General features: G+C 38.7%; 1 protein-coding gene and 1 non-coding gene across 5 annotated transcripts in view, besides 1 other annotated feature; one reads left to right on the forward strand and one right to left on the reverse strand.

Moving 5' to 3' along the window:
* RhoU overlaps positions 1-16,231 on the forward strand; it is a 62,350-nt gene that overhangs the window by 37,696 nt on the left and 8,423 nt on the right. For 2 of the 3 annotated variants that reach the window (NM_001042801.2, NM_001298144.1), the window contains 2 exons: positions 9,750-9,894; positions 10,184-10,321. In NM_001042801.2, the coding sequence (NP_001036266.1) occupies positions 9,750-9,894; positions 10,184-10,321 (283 nt within the window). Of the gene's footprint in view, positions 1-9,749; positions 9,895-10,183; positions 10,322-13,676; positions 14,104-16,231 lie in introns of those variants that run through there. The other variant, NM_001042802.2, reaches the window with a different exon arrangement.
* The window catches only part of asRNA:CR44894 (antisense RNA:CR44894), a 94,235-nt gene that overhangs the window by 9,883 nt on the left and 68,121 nt on the right, over positions 1-16,231 (reverse strand). The gene's annotated exons all lie outside the window — the stretch shown is intronic.
* Positions 14,048-16,231: part of a mobile genetic element that runs on past the window's edge.

Genomic DNA, 16,231 nt, shown 5'->3' on the forward strand with positions numbered 1-16,231 from the left:
CTACAAAATAGAAAAGTAGCAGAAATTGGGGAATTTGTTGGACCAACAGTTTGAAATTTAAATTAAACATATTAAACAATAAAGTCTTTTCAATGGATTGAAATACTCGAAATAAAAAATCGCCTTGCCTGTAATGAGACCAAATTGGCCTGGTCGAATTCGAATGTGTCTGGGCCCAGTTAAAAGGCAAATTACGCTAATGAAATGTTTTAACCCTGATGTGGATGCACTTTACACCACTCCAGACTCCCAACCGGCCCACTTTTCCCACACTTTTCCCACAGTTTTCCCCCCATTTCGGCACTTTTCACCCCAATGGGAACCGCAAAAGTCGCCAAATGTACCGAGCGCGGGTGGGGAAAGCCACAAAAGTAGAAACTGAAGCGAAGGAAAAAGAAAATTTCGTAATTACACTTAAGTTGGTTAATTGTCGGACTGATATTCCGCTTCTTCTGCTGCAACTTTTCCGCCTTTTCGCCATTTGCGAATATCATTTTTATGGGTATACTAATTATGCAATTTTAATGGCATTTATATTACTTTAAATTGGCTAAGTTGAAGCATACATGAATATATTATGCAGGCACTACAATATTTACAATAGTTGTGGTTGCTTTGATTGCGATAGATGATTTGCTATTATTTTTTTTTTTTGGAAGGGTATTTAAGATCTAGATGCACTTTATAATTACTAGGTTTTTTATAGTTTTCTTTAGCTTTTGCTTTGTTTTAATTTTTTTATTTTTGGGGGCGATAGGCACTCAACGTCAACACTTTGGAAAATTTTAATAGGAAATCTCTACGAAGAGACAGAGGTAACCAGAACGGGCCGAAGAAATGGCCGGAGAAAGGGGCTGAGTTTGGTGGAGAAAGCTGAGTGCATGTTAGATACGGACGGATACATGCAATTTGTGTGTTAATTACGCTACTACTTTCCCAGATTGCCAGAATGAGCAAATAAACAGTAGGATTAGCATAAAATATGGAGCGAGGTATGAAACGAGGCAGGTAATGATAACGAGACGAACTGGAGGATAGGAGGATAACAGACCGAAATGATTTTCTGCCCAATGGCTGAATCGGATTTATGGCCTGATTTCAGGTCATCTTAAACGTCCATTTGCACTGCAAATGAAGTACACACATGATTGTGTGTGTGTGTGTGTTGTTCGTTGTGCTGAGCATAATGTGGTTTTTTTTTAAGGACACTATTGAGGTTTTTCGGTCAGCACTCCAGTTCATACACTATACACACATACGTTCTATATATGGCATACAAGGTTGCGGTCTAAAAACGGCGCCAACACGATCAAACATCGAGCCACTTTTGTTCGATCGAATTGCGAAAAATCGTCTTCGATTACACGGCCACAGACCAGACCATATATATGCATACATATATATCGCATATATAAATCGGGCAACAACAAACATGAGACATGAGTCTGCCGAAAAAAAAGGGGGGGGGGGTTGGCTCAATGAGAATCATTTTGTTTTGGCATTGCAAGCTCAATGGGCAATTGATAAGTAGCGCAATATCGATTACACTAGCCAACAAAGGGTGAAGTTGAATGAATCAGCACCAATTATGAGTCACAATTAAACGGAAATGAATTAAAGGATAGATTGTAAGAATGTAGCTTTTAACCCATTCACTGACTAATTAACTATTACTTACATGAAATGAACAAAGAATTGAAATTTACCTGTAGGTCAGTGTCTAATATTGCTGACTTACCCGTTCTGTTTGGCCCGTTGCGTTTGCTGAACTGATTGCTATTCTTATATATCTGTGCTACTTTAGAGCTTTTTTCTCACTGTTTTTGGTATAGCATTGCATTGAAAATTATGCCACTTAAGATCAATTTACCTTTTAGCTAAAAAAAAAAAAAAACAACGCAAAGGACTGGCCGAAAACAAAAAATTCGAGTTAAATTTGTTGTCTGCCGCAGCTGCAAATGTTGTCGGCTGTTGCAACTTGGATAATTGAAATCACTGTTGCAGATGCACTGAGCAAAATGTTTCTAATATACATAGAGAACACACACTTGAAATCTTCTAGCTCTTGCATACATACAACAAACATAAAATAACGATTGTTTTTTTTTCTATGTAGAGTGGTTGTTACTACCATAGTTGTTGCCACATAGTTAAGTTGTTTTGGCCGCGTCGTCGCACTGTCTGACAAAGTTAAAGTAGCAAATCGGTGGTGTGTATATATGGGGGTGTTTGGTGGCTGGCAGGGGGTGTTGGTGTTGGGTGGTAATGGTAGTAATGCTGGTGGTGGTGGTGGAGGTGGTGAAGTGGCGGAGTGGCCAGGTAAAATGCAACCTGGCGCGACCAACTGGCTGGCCAAATGCCGAGGTGCTCTCTGACCAACCGGGCCGGTTTCAGCGACCATGAGACAACACACAAATGCATAAGACAAACACTAACGCAACCGGACTCTTGGACACTGGGACACCACTTAATGCTGCATCTGGACTGGGTCCGTAGCTCCACCAGCTCCACCACCTCCACCTCACCATCGCCATCCCGCGTGATGCCAGCAAACAACATGTGCCTGTTGCATTATTTGATTAAAAAGTTTGGCGCCCAGACCGCCGACATCGAGTTTACGTTTGGTTTTATGGCCCTGCCTTTTTCTGCAGTTGGGAAAGTTGAAGGTGTCTCGGAACTTGAGTTGCCTCCATGATCCGATTCCGCTGGCTCCATTTGGGCAATCTTAATGCCGAGCTGTGTCCCCGGGAGTGGGTTTAATTAACCTGATGGGCTGGCATAAAAGCAGATGCATCTACATATCTATATCTCCCGCTGTGAAAATCGGGCATATATATATGTGCAGATATATATATATATATTTCTATCTCTCGGGTGCTGTGGCGAGACATCTGCCACACGAGTGGGCTGGCTGTGGCATTCAGTTTGCCAGTTAAGTGCAAAATTGGGGTCGTCATCTTCAGAGTTGCAATGCGAAAGAGATGGGTGGATATATGACGACAATTGTGGCAAGGATCCTATGGGTATTTAAATCTGAACAGGAATTCGAACAAGATAGCCACACTTATAGGGGTAATTAAAACAAGAAGAGATAAAAAGAGATATTTTATGAATGTATATATGCAACATTGCGTTCCATTAATATATAATAAATTAAAAAATTTGTGGCCATGATTATCACTTCTAAATCAGTTTCAATTTAACTGTTGCATTTGAACTAGTTTAATTTGAAATGCATGCTACTAACTCCACGACCGCAGGTGTACTTTTGCGGCAGCGAGAGTGAGACGGCTGTCATCGCAGTCGTTGCATGTGTAATTTGCTGAATTTTTAATTATGACACAGAGCACAGCACGAAACAGACAGACAGACAGACAGACAGACAGATAGAGATACGGATCCAAATCCGAAAGGTAGAAGCACCGGGCGGATTGGGGATGTGGATTGGGAATGGGCAATGTGTGGATGTGTGTGTTTGTGGATTGCAGGTTAATCTGCCGTGTTGCATGTTGCATTTGCCAGTTGGCAACTTATCTAACTGTCAAGCGGGTCTCTCAAAGTCGCCTTAAGCCCCATGTCGTTGCTGCTCCCTGGTTCTCTGGCTCCCAGATGCCAAATCAATGTGTCGTGGCAGCAAAAGCACGGAAGGCAGCGCTTGGGTTAAGGCAGCAAAGAGGGTTAAGGCTTACAGATATTGCCGGATTAGATGCGGTGTGGCATTCATTACTGAAGCAATCGGAGCAGAGAAAGCTTCAAGTGCTGAATTATTGTTGCACTGTGTTTTTACCATGTGAGCTGGCAAAGTAAGTAAATCCATTGGAAAAAGACAAAAATCTCTGAATACAATCAGAAAACCGTTGGTATTGTAAAATAATTACCAACCCGCTCATGATTTTAAAATAGATCAGTTTAAGCAACAACTGAAGTTGCCCAATTTAAAGCTGTGCAAAAAAAAAATCACAGTATCAATTGCAATGTTAACTTTGAAATGTAGTTTATAGCCTGTATTTTTAGTTGAATACATACGCAATACGTTTGAGTGTTAATAAATATGCATTTGTCTAAATTTGCTGCTATTTATTTGTATTACTTTGCTGGTGAAACTCTTTAAATCAATTTGGCAAATTTAAGTGGAACCTGTTAATGTTTGCAAATGCGAAATTTAAATATTGAAAACCTATAAATGTGCATTAAAACGTTTTCCATATTTTCCATTTCCTATATTTCACATTATTTTAAACACTTTGTAGTATTTTTTTTTTTGACTATTTCCATTTTTAGACAATTTCCCTTTGCCACTCGCCATTGATGTCTGTCTGCCTGTCCGTCCGTCTGCCTGTCAATGACAATTCAATGTGGTTGCCGCGTGCGGCTTTTATTGTATCGTATTAGTGTGCTAGAGTTGCAGTTGCACTTTGCGATTCGTGAATGCATTTTGGCCATTGATTGAAATTGACCAATTCGCTGTGGTGGCGCTAATGCAACAACAGCGGCCGCAGACTAACATTTTTCCATTTTTCGATTTTTCCACGTTGGTTTTTTGAACGTAGAAAAGCTTTTCCAATTTGTTGACAATGACAACAAAGAAAGTGACATCAATGTCAGCTGCAGTTGTCTGTCACCCTTTCAGCCCGAATTTTCAATCATTTTTTTTTTCGTTTTTTTTTGTTTTGTTTTTTCACTTTGTGCAACCTGCAGACTCCGTTTTTGAGCCGCCAAAATCAAACAAACAAAAGCGGCAAAACTGAACAGAGAGCCGGCAAACAATAAACCGAAACAATGAACTCAAAAACCTGGCAACAAGTAAACTTCGTTCGGCGGATGTAGTGTTCTACTCGTTTCCCGAGATCGTTTTTTATGCATTTATTAATTGCGAACGTCCGCAAAGCCAATTAACTTGGCCAAGGACCATTTTCATTTTCGCTGCATACTCTCGGGCAGCTGGGGAAAAATAAAAAGCAGCCAGCGACAGTGTAACAAGATAAATGCGAAAAGGTTTAACTGCAGTAAAAAAGGTGGAATAGTTCGCGCCAACGTGGCGTATGAGTAATGCGGCAAACTGGAGTGGCGGAGACACACTAGCTTACTAGTGATTTACATTACACTCATTCATAATTGTATTTATCTTGTTGCTGGGACTAAGAATTTGTTAAAGAATAGTAGTTGTTGCAGTTATTACGAATTTTAAAAACGGTTTGTTCTTGTGATTCTTTTAACAACTTATATACCGTACTCAATTTAGCACTTTAATAACTACTTTAGCTTACCAATACTCCCATATGTATTTTCAATATTGGCCACAAACGGAAATCATTGTGTAATTTTATTATTATCTCTCATTCTTTCCATTTTCCACCCCTCTGACTTTTTGGCCGAAAATAGAAAACTAATTTCATGTCCATTTTGGAGTGCAGAATTTGGTCCGCTGAAATTGTTGCACTGCTGTTTAGTTTCGGTTTTTGCGGTTGTACTTTTAGTGGTAACCGCGGCCACGCCCATCGCTCTCAATTTCCGCCCCTTTTGTCCCCCGTTTTTTTTGAGGCAATAAGTGGAATGCCATTAAATAGACCGCAATTTTATTAGTTTCTGCTGCTGTTGCATCAAAACAAAGGCAAAAAAAAAAAAGAAACGAGGTTACCAATAAACTTGCAGGCATAGTAATTTTCATAAGATCTAGCATTACGGTCCCATTAGAATTTTTAAAATCACGAACAGCACGAAATTAGGTATTTCGGTTTTGGTTTACGACGTAAATACGAATACCAAGTAGGAAAACAACAAGAGCGTAAACTATTTCAAAAATATCATCTGTCAAAAGCTTGCGAAGTGGGTTAATATTCTTGAGTGAGAAAAAATGGCAAAACAGAAAATCCAGGCCACCAAATATACGCTTTATATTTCAAAATTGTGATTTTTATTTCACTTTTACTAAAAAGTAATCTCAACCCAATTGAGTGTGACAATAATTTTGAATTTACACACGTGTATATATTGTATTTGTGAATTTTTAAATTTTCATACCCAACCATAATCCATAAATAATAATTCTATCAATTTCAATTGAATTTTCTTCCACCGCCAGCAGCTGGTTTTCACGCGTAAATTTTCGTAATATATTTAACAAAAAAGTTTAGTCCCATGTGAGTTTTTTTTCGGGGGGAGAAGTTTAGAAAAGTGGCTATTGATTCAATTTGCCAAACATGAGTTTATGGATCTCGTATGCCTCTGTCTCTGTCTAAGCTAGCATAGCTATCTCTTTTTATTTGCCAAAACAAAAAATTTACATAAATTAGGATTCATGCGGCGGTTGTCAACAATTTGTGTACTTTTTTAAATATTCCTTTTTTTTGTCGCTTGTTAAAATCAAGAAATCCCAGGTTTTTCTGCTTCATTTCTTTGCTTCGAATATATTTCAGCTGTTTTCACTTCGTATGCATAGAAACTTTGACCCATTTTTCAAGTTTACTGCCCGCCACCCACACGCTAAAGTGGCCTTGTCCTTGTGTTTTAAGCATGATTTACATGCTGGCCAAAACAAAAACTTTTAATGGCCAAGAGTGGCAGGATGACAACACGAATGTCGGCCGAATGGTAACAAGTTGGCCAACATTTATGTATACTATTGTCTCAGCATTGTTTGGGTAAATTTATTGATTGTTACACAAGGTTTTTTTTTATATATTGCTATATTTATGATATTATGAATTAGAAAATGTAATTAACTTTCTTCTTCTCTAACTATACTTTTATAGTTTTGCGAGCATATTTCCATTGTCTGGTAATATTCTTACATTTTTTATTGTTTGGTTTTTCGTGCTTCAACTTTGTGTTGAAGTAACTTTTTGAATAAAAACACCCAACTTTCAGTTGATGGCGAGAATAACTTCTCGCATGCTCTCTAGTTCTGATTTATTTAATCCTCATTGTTACTGCAATTGCTAAGTTTCTTGTCTCTGCAGGAGATTTTCCTTAAGACCATTTGCCCAACTATGTACATATGTACATATATACATATATATGTGGCCAAAAAAGTTTTTCGGCTAAGGAAAAAATTATTATTTACATTGCTAACCCGCTGAGAGGCAGCCAATATTTTTCCAACAATTATTTGACTCAACTTGAGGTCGCCACGGGACATGGCCAACGTAAAAAGAAAATCGAAAGTCAAGGGTTAAGGCGACAAACTTTAAACGGAAAAAAAGTGGTGGAACCATTTCGAAATAAAATTATAAGTACATAAGTATTTTCAGCAACGAGAAGCGATGGCCGAATGAAATTATTAAAAAGTTGCATATTTACGATGACCGAAAATACCAGGAGAAGTAGATGTAAAAGTTTTCAGCACCCCAAGGAAGTGGGTTTTTGACATGGCCGGCCCCTCAACGTTTTTCGGGCGGTTTATTTGGTTTAAGACGCACATGGCAAAGTTTCCTTCTTTTGGCTGCGAGCAAAGTTGCTGTCAAGAGGAGAAACTTGGCTTTGACTTTTGGTTTTATGTACCAAAAATGGCCAAAAAATAAAGGAATTATTTTTAGTCAGCTTAAGGAGGAAGTTAAGTGAAAGAGAGCCGGAGACAGACGTTTTAATTTAATTTGAAAGGGGGCTTAGTCTACTGTGGGCCTTATTTTTTATATTTACATATATATATATTTATATATGTATATTTGTTGATTGAGATAATGGGCCGGAAAAGTTTGAACAACGAGGACATCGAGGACAGGCGAGAAATTGTGGCCATAATGAAAATGGCTAGGAAAATTAGTCAAATATAATGGCAGTTGTTTGTTTGTTTGTTCTTTAAAGGTTAATTGCCAGATTGACCGATTGTTGAACAATTCTTTTCAATTCCGCTGAAAGGTCGAACCTTTTTGGTCTTAATGCTGCTCTCGATTGTGTGTGTTGTATTTTTGTTTGACCTCTCGACATTCCCGCCACATTCCACCCCAACTTTCAAGTTTCACTTTCGTGTGCTTGCTGGCTGCGATATTATCGCCTAACAAGCGGAAAATGGCAAGCGAAGGATGGAAAAGTGTGGAGACGGAGTGAAAAGCGGGGGCGGCAAAGGAGGGAGGAGGGACCTTCTCAAGTTGACAACGACAAAACGCAGAGCAATTTAGATATTGATTTAGATAGCGTCTGGCAAATATGTTTTGCCACTTGAACGAGAACAATATTGGGGGAAAACAGGAAGGTACACACACTTACACTTCTGCCGGATTTTCCAGCCCAACGATAAGTTAACTTGTAATTGGTAATTGGTGCCCATTTTGTATTAGTAAGTGTCCTTCTACAAATTAGCAGACAATATTAACCCATTAACAAGCAGCAATCGAAATGCAGAGTTAAAGCTTTTAAACGCAAAACCAATATAAGCCAATCTTAAAATACCAAACGTCACTTCAATTATTTATTATTTATTATCGTGCTTGTTGGCTATCAACAATGTAAAATATGTGATTAAATTAGTGAAAAAAATTAAGTGCCATTTTGCAACAGTTCAGCAACTTGTAAAGCGGAAAAATTTAAAAGGTATTTAGGGTGTGTTAGTTGGAAAGAAGTTCAATTAAATTATTTCAATTATATAAATAATTTAAAGCACTTTTACATTTGGAGCCAAAATCACATGTTGTGTAATAAATAATTCGCTGAATAATTCGTTTTATAAAAATGTACTAGGTATTTTAAAATCGATCCTTTTTATTAAAAATAAAGCTTCCATTAATAACTCCATTGATCATAAACCGATTTGATTTAATCAACAACAAAAAGCAAACAGTAATAATTGCAAACGGTTCTGTTGCTCATAAATTAAATTGTTAAATTGTTGTTAAAAAAAACGCTTACACTGTATTTGCCCTTTCTCTGCTGAGTGAATAAATCAAACATACTGAATATTTATTCACTCTGTTAGTGCAATAATTGCTGGCAATGAAAAAAAACTGAACAGTAAATTAAGTAGCAATAAAAGGAAATTCAATAGAGATTTTTCCAAAGAGCAAACTAAAGAATCATTTAAGGTGAAGTAGAGAAATAAATAGAAACAATATCTAGAGTAATTTAAATAAATTTAAGGTATACCTATTCAAGCCGACTATAAAGTGCAAGTAGAGACGGTGGCGTATACGCAATGTTACCTCAATGCGTCTGAAATCAACAAAATGTCTTCTATTCCCTTGTTGCACCATTGCCAGCTATTTTTATTCGTCTGTCAGTCATTCCATTTTCCTTACACTCTCCTCTTTTCTCCTTTTTTCGCCCTCTTCATCTGCCGCTTTCGTCTCCCAGAAGAGCAGCTGCTGTCTTCTTGACTAATTTATATGTGCATATTAAATTAGTCGGGCGAGGCAAAAGTGTCGCGCTAGGCATTAGTTTACACCCTCCTTCAACCCTCCAGCCCCAAATGGCTAACACCTATGCGACCCACACACACACACACTCACACTCACACTCACACTCACACACACACACACTCACACTTGCACACACACAAACACACAGCTGTTTCAATCTGTTGGCTTTCATTATTTAATTGCCACTCTTGGTAAATTTGTACGGCACACGAGGCGTATGCGCAATGCGGCTGGGAAATAATCAAATTTTGATGGAAATCTAAATGCAACCGAGTGAAATGTAGGCAGTTCTCTTCAATCTGCTCTTAAATGTCATGTATATTTAAGTGATTTTATCAGTATAAAATGTGTATTTAAATTGGTTTTTCTTTTTGTACATTTTTTTTTTATTTTTTGTAGCAACAATCGCTGAGCGACACAAGTGCCGCCAGCAGTGGCAAGGGCTCCAAATTCTTATTGCGTAAGCGTAAATCAAAGAAGACAACCGCAGCAGCCGCAGCAACAACGGAGGCCGCAACAACGGCCAAAAAGGATGGCAAAAAGGGTAAGTTGGTTGCAAAACTAAAGAATCTGTCTGCCAGCTGAAGAAAATTTCGTTCTCTTTGATAATTGACTGAAAAAATATGTAACTAATTTAATCAAAATGTTTGGCATTTCAATGAATATATTACATACTTTGAATATAATCTAAAAAAAGTGTGGATGTAAATTTAGTAAATTTAGATTTTAATCGCATATCGTTAATAGAAAAGTGTGATGTTTTGTTTAAACTATTAAAATGGCATAAATATATTATTTTAATTGGCATGTATTATTTATGACTTCACCCACAGCTATTGCCCAGCCACAGCCTTCGATCAAGTGCGTCCTGGTGGGCGACGGAGCCGTGGGCAAGACGAATCTGATATTATCGTATCTGGAGAATCGCTTCAATCCGGAGCACATACCCACGGCATCAGACATTTATAATGGTGAGTTGAGCAGCAGGTGTGAGAGTCGCGTTGACGGCGTTCTTCAACAGGTTTCTCGATTCAAAAGGACCTCCATAAGTTAAGTTTTTTTTTTTTTTTTTTTTCGCCCCCCATTTTATGGCGCAACCTTTGCGGCCTTGATTTCGATTAACGGAGATTCAAGAATTTGGGTTGAATTGGGCTCTTGCGCCCGCTGCCTCGGCACGTATATGAATTTTTCATTCTGTTGAAAACCAATTTGTGAAATCTTTACCGAACTTTCCGTTTTTCGTGTGAAGGATGTGCCAACTGGATGGGCGGATGTTGGATCTGAATTTTTGGTTGGCTGGCGCCGGGCGTTTCTTGCTGAGGGGTTACAATTTTTCCAAAGCCGACTTTCACTGCTTCCACATTTGGTGTGTAGTGTGTATGTGTGTGTGTTTTGTGCTATTCACGAATTTTAATGAACGGAAAATTGAAATTTGCGGTTATTCAAACAGAAGCAAACAGAATGGATGAGAACTTGACTTTGTTCCTTTTTTTTTTTTGGAGCGCTCTATTCTGCCTCTTTCCCATGTGCAATTGATTGAATTATGCTTAGCCCTTAGTTGATGCACCCACAGTCACCCAGTCCCCCCCCCCTCCCCTCATTGGTCCTTAACCCTTAATCATCGTGTCTGGCACTAGAAACTGCCGGCAGCCAGTTTAACCCCTCACCGGGCCCCTGGGGGCTGATTTTAATAAAATTTTGCATGAATTTGCACTTCTCAGCACGCTCGCTGGGTTCGAGATCCAAAAATTGTGTTGTGCCTCTGCCAGTCAGTCAGTCAGAATGTTGGTGTTGTGTCCGTGTGTGTGTGTGTGTGTGTGTGTGTGCTAGCATGTGCTTGTGTGAAGAGGAGGATGAGTCCTGGCCAAATTCGCCCTGAAGATAATCGTGAAATAATTCAACAGATTCAACTAGGTGTAGTACAGCGTGTTGTAAGCAAGTTGTGTGTGCCTTTATTTGGGCTTTTGGCCAAATTTGCACAGCTCTTTTTAGGCGCTTTTAAAGAAGATTTTAAGCTGATGTCTTCATAAGAATTTATACTTAATTATAAAATGGATTCCTACATAGAAATAAAAACTATTTAGATTGTTTATATTTTTAACTGTAGTGAAATTTACAACTGAATTTTTGGGAACATTTTTTACACTTTTTTTTTGCCTGTCCTGCTAATTGAATTGCATTTTTTGAGTTGAGGCAAATTGAAAGGATTGCAGCTTTATTTTTTGCATGTTCAGATGGGAATAGAAACATTTTATTTGGACAGAAAATGCCAGAGATATCATTTGTTTCCCGTTTTTTTTTTATTTTATTTTTTTTATTTCGGGATTTAGCCAGGGGTCGCCTACACCAGCTGCTTTTGTCCCGCTGTCGTTTGTTAGGAATGAAATTACGCATACGCCGCGTGTTCCGCACATTTTCAGCCAGGCTTTTTAGCAACAACTGGCCCCGGTCTGCGAGAATGCCGGGCATAGCTTGCTCTCAACTTTTCGTGGAATTTTCCCCACCCCTTGCCGCTTTTCCTGCCAGTCCTGCTCCGTTTTCCGCCTGAATGTGCACTTGTGCTGCCATCTATTTTTTTTCTTGCATATTTTGCTTGGGGCCAAGACTTTGGCCATAGTTCGTCCATTAGGCATAAGTTTGGGAACTAATTAAGGCAGGAGCTTGGCTAATTGACTTGCACTAAGTGCGACGAATTGTTGAATTTATTATGCAATCCACATTTTATTATTATGCTAAGAAGACACAGGAGTCAAGTCTTGATCGCTAATTGACTGAGTGATTGTGCAATATACGTATATATATGCCTCAATCTGCGACTCAATTAGGTGTCAATAAGCTTGACTCAGCAGTAAAGAAGCGGCAAAAAGGCAGCTGAGCTGACTTTCTTCTTTCGTCTCGCAATTACACAATTGCACACACACTTGCGCACTTACACACAAGCACACATGTTGTGGGTATGGGGGTATGGCTTTTCCTTAACCGCTAACGATGTTCGCCTTTTGTCCCGACCTTCGCCATTGTCTGACTCTCCTTTCCATCGAGACCCCGACCCGCCAAGATTCTCATAGAGAATCGCTCCTGCTCACTTCACCTCACTTCACTTCAGTTGAGTTCACTGTTTTTGTTCTCGTTCGCGTAAAGCGATTTTCAGCTGAGCTGGCAAACAATTTCCCTTTTGTGAAAAGGAAAAGGGAATGGCATTGAATGCGCCTTGTGTACTCGTATTCCGGCATTGATTTCCACTTTTACACTTTTTGGCAGCTGAAATGGCCAAGAAATATACGGGGTAACTAATAAAGCAACAATGAGATGGTTCAAGGAAATTGCACAATGAAACGAGTGAAAAGTGATTGGGAATTTTACTTCCATTTCGGACAGTCGAAATGGGCTCACCCAGCATAAGAGGATAAGAGGGTAAGAAACGAGTTTACCAATAAACCAGTGTGGGATTTGTATAGAATTCTTCAAGAATAAATGTAATTATTATGCAGTAGACTAGATAATTCTAGAAACTAGCGAAAAATTCATCTCTTCAATGTTTGTAGGTCCCTGGGGCAGCCACAAAATTTTCCTCAAATGAAATGGGCTGCACGTTTTTTTTTTTTTTTTGTTTGCTGAGCTCCATTAAACCGAAAGTGGTATGAGTTTTAGGCCCAGAGATGAAGTCACATCAACGTCAGGCATTTTCGTTGCCCCCAAAATGTATTCATGAATATCATACGCTGCACAAATTAAATTTATTTTACATGAGCCATGGGTCTGGCGACCTTCGCTGCTGCACCTGCTACCTGCTACCTGCAACCTGCAACCTGCTGGCTGCTCCTACTACGTGCTGCATGTTGCATGCTGCATGCGGCTGGCTGATTAAAAATCCCCGAGCAGCGAAGCTGGGCAACTTTATTTACGCAGGCCAAACAGCCAGTGGAGAAGGATCAGAAGGCGGGGAAGAAGGAGCAGGGCTCATAGAATGAAAGGTTGCCATGATTAACTTTTAGATAGGACATGGTCACAGTCCGGGGGTTGTTGCACGTAGAATGTTGAATGCTGTTGGCTGATGGGCGCCGGTGAACGCGAGGTCAAATCTGCTTCGCGGGGCATGCAAAAAACAAACGAAGCTACAACGAAGCCTCGCACACACTACAAACAATTTCCTGGCAATTGTAAGAGATGTAGTCAATCAATAAATCAAAGTGAGGGATTGCAATCAAGGAAAGTTTAAACACTTGGAAAAAACATATTCTAGTCTAGAGCATTTTTAAATAGATCACTTAAGTAACATAAATATATGAAATATATCATAATGAAGCTTCTTCTTATTTTTGCCAGTGTAAACTCTATAAAGAGCGCTTACCCTTCGTCACTCTCCTGAGCATCATTCAAATCATTTTCGCCTGCGTTTAAATATGAATGTTCTTTGCACACATGGGAGGTGGCGGTAAAGTGGGTGGAAAATGGCAGGAGTTTCACCAGCACAGCGCTTTACTAATTCACTTGCTAGCTTGTCTGCATTGTCGATGCTCCGCGCCCCCTTACTTTCCCATTTTCATTTCCCCAACGCTTTTCCAGCTCAGTTCCATTGGTGGTGGGAGAAATGACATCAATGCAATGTTGAATGTAATTAAACCGATGTTATTACTGAGCAGCAAAACGAATGTTTATTAACTGGTGATGGATTCAAATGCTCAGTTTGATTGAGTTGTAGTATGTGCCTATGCAATATTAAGAACAATTAAATAAAATAGCATATTAACTTATGGCAGCACTTTGTTGCTATGTTTATGTTTATGTTTATGCACGCAGTTAGGCCAGGGCAGATGTAACATGATCACCCACTCGAAGGCAAAAAGTATAAGTGCATGGTCAGCATTCACACGCCGACCAAATACATATTACATACGTACATACATATCTCGCTCTCCCGATAAGCCTAGATATATAAGATATACATAAGAACGCCGCTCCGCTGCTGGCGTACCCGGCAGCGCAGCTACGCGGATTAGCCTAAGTCAAAATATATAAAAAACTGTAAAATCGGGGAGACTCGGTAGACGTTGAGCTGACAGAACCATTTCTGCCTACTCAAAAATCAAAAGAAGAAATTGAATAAATATATGTCAGCCCGACGGCTGCCTTCAACTTAAAACGGACTTGTGTTCTTAATTGGAGTTCATCATTACATGGCGACCGTGACAGTCGTCCAACGCTGGACGAATTGACCAAAGCTGGTGAAAACAAAGGAACAAAGGAACACTGGACTGGAAGAAGACTGGACTAATTAAATGGAACTGCAAAAACCAAGGAAAAATCTGAGTGAGTAGAGTTCTATTGAGTATGGGCAAACACCGTGGCGGTTTGAAAACTAAGCTGAATAAACGTATAGCCCACGTAAGGTGGCTAATATACGGTCAGCAAACGCCACCGGTTTGGTCGAAAGCTCTAAAGCTACATGCAGAGCTAGACCACTTGTTGCAATATCAGCAAGAATTAAAGACCCATAAGCTCGAGAAAACTCACTCAGATAATATTAAAAATATACCCACAATTAATGAAGTTCCAAAATACCAGGCATGTCCAGCACCAGCACCAGCATTAACAAAACCAAAGAAGTCCTGCCCCCCTGGCTGCGAAGGAATCTGGAGTCCCCACTGCCTGGGGACTTGTGAGCGACCATCGACGTCTTCAGCGGCGAAGAAATAGACAGCAGCGAGGGAGTGTCAGCGTGCCACCCCCGGCGACGCCCAGCTGACACCTGATGAGCATCATCAACAGCAGAATATAATAATAAATATATATAAATATAAAGTAAATATAAAATATATATAGATAAGAAAAATTGTAAGAAATATTGTAAAACGGAGCATATACTATTATGCCCTGTTAACCCAATATGGCCCGTGAAGCCATAGCTAGAATCAGGCAGGCAACAATGTAAAATACAATTTTTTTTTACTCTTGCGAACATTGAAAGATTTTATAAATAGATAATTCCAAACATAAATGTCTATAGAGACAAATGAAATAAGTAAAACTGAAAATAAAAGTATATACAAAGGAAATTTTCTATTCTATTCTCCAAAATATAAAATTAGTATACCCAAAATGGGTCTAATAGACACTAAAACTGTGGACTCTACAGCCAATGTAATAAATAAAGTAGAAGTCCAAAATGCAGACTTGTTCTGGATAACCATAATACTAATTGTAATTGCATTAATTATGGTATCCAATGCATTAATAAAAATATACAAACTGCATAACAAGTGTCTTAAGAAACGATACCGTAGCACTGCTAACGGTATAGATAATATTTAAGGAAGATCTTTAATAAAGTCAATTATGAATGAAAATATGAGAAAAATTATATGAAAAAAAAAATAATAAATAAAAAAAAAAATATAAAACGTAATATTGAATTTATCTACATTAAAAAAAAAAAATATATACAAATGAATAAATTTGAAGTTATGAGTATACCACAGCATGGACTGGGAAAAGCTTGTTGATCAGATAAAAGATCAAAATGAAAATTTCAGAAAATCCTATAAGTGCTTAACGCAAAACAGATCAACACAAGCTGTAACAATCAATAGGAATGCCCAAGTCTTGGTAAATAGTTATAATGAAATCAGAGAGTTGATCCAACAAAATAGAAAGAATTTGGAACGCAAACAGTGTGCTAAGGCTTTGAACCTACTGGTGACATTAAGAGAAAAATTAATATTTATAAAAAATAAATTCAGTCTCCAGATAGAAATTCCAACCATAGTAAACACCCCACTAAGAATAAATTTGAATGAAGACAGCACTAACTCTGACGAGGAAGATAGGACTATAGTCAAGGAAGACATTAAAGAGGAAGATCTTCACGATCTAACTATACC

Source organism: Drosophila melanogaster, chromosome X (genome assembly GCF_000001215.4).
Source record: "Drosophila melanogaster chromosome X".
Classification (NCBI taxonomy): Eukaryota; Metazoa; Arthropoda; class Insecta; order Diptera; family Drosophilidae; genus Drosophila; species Drosophila melanogaster.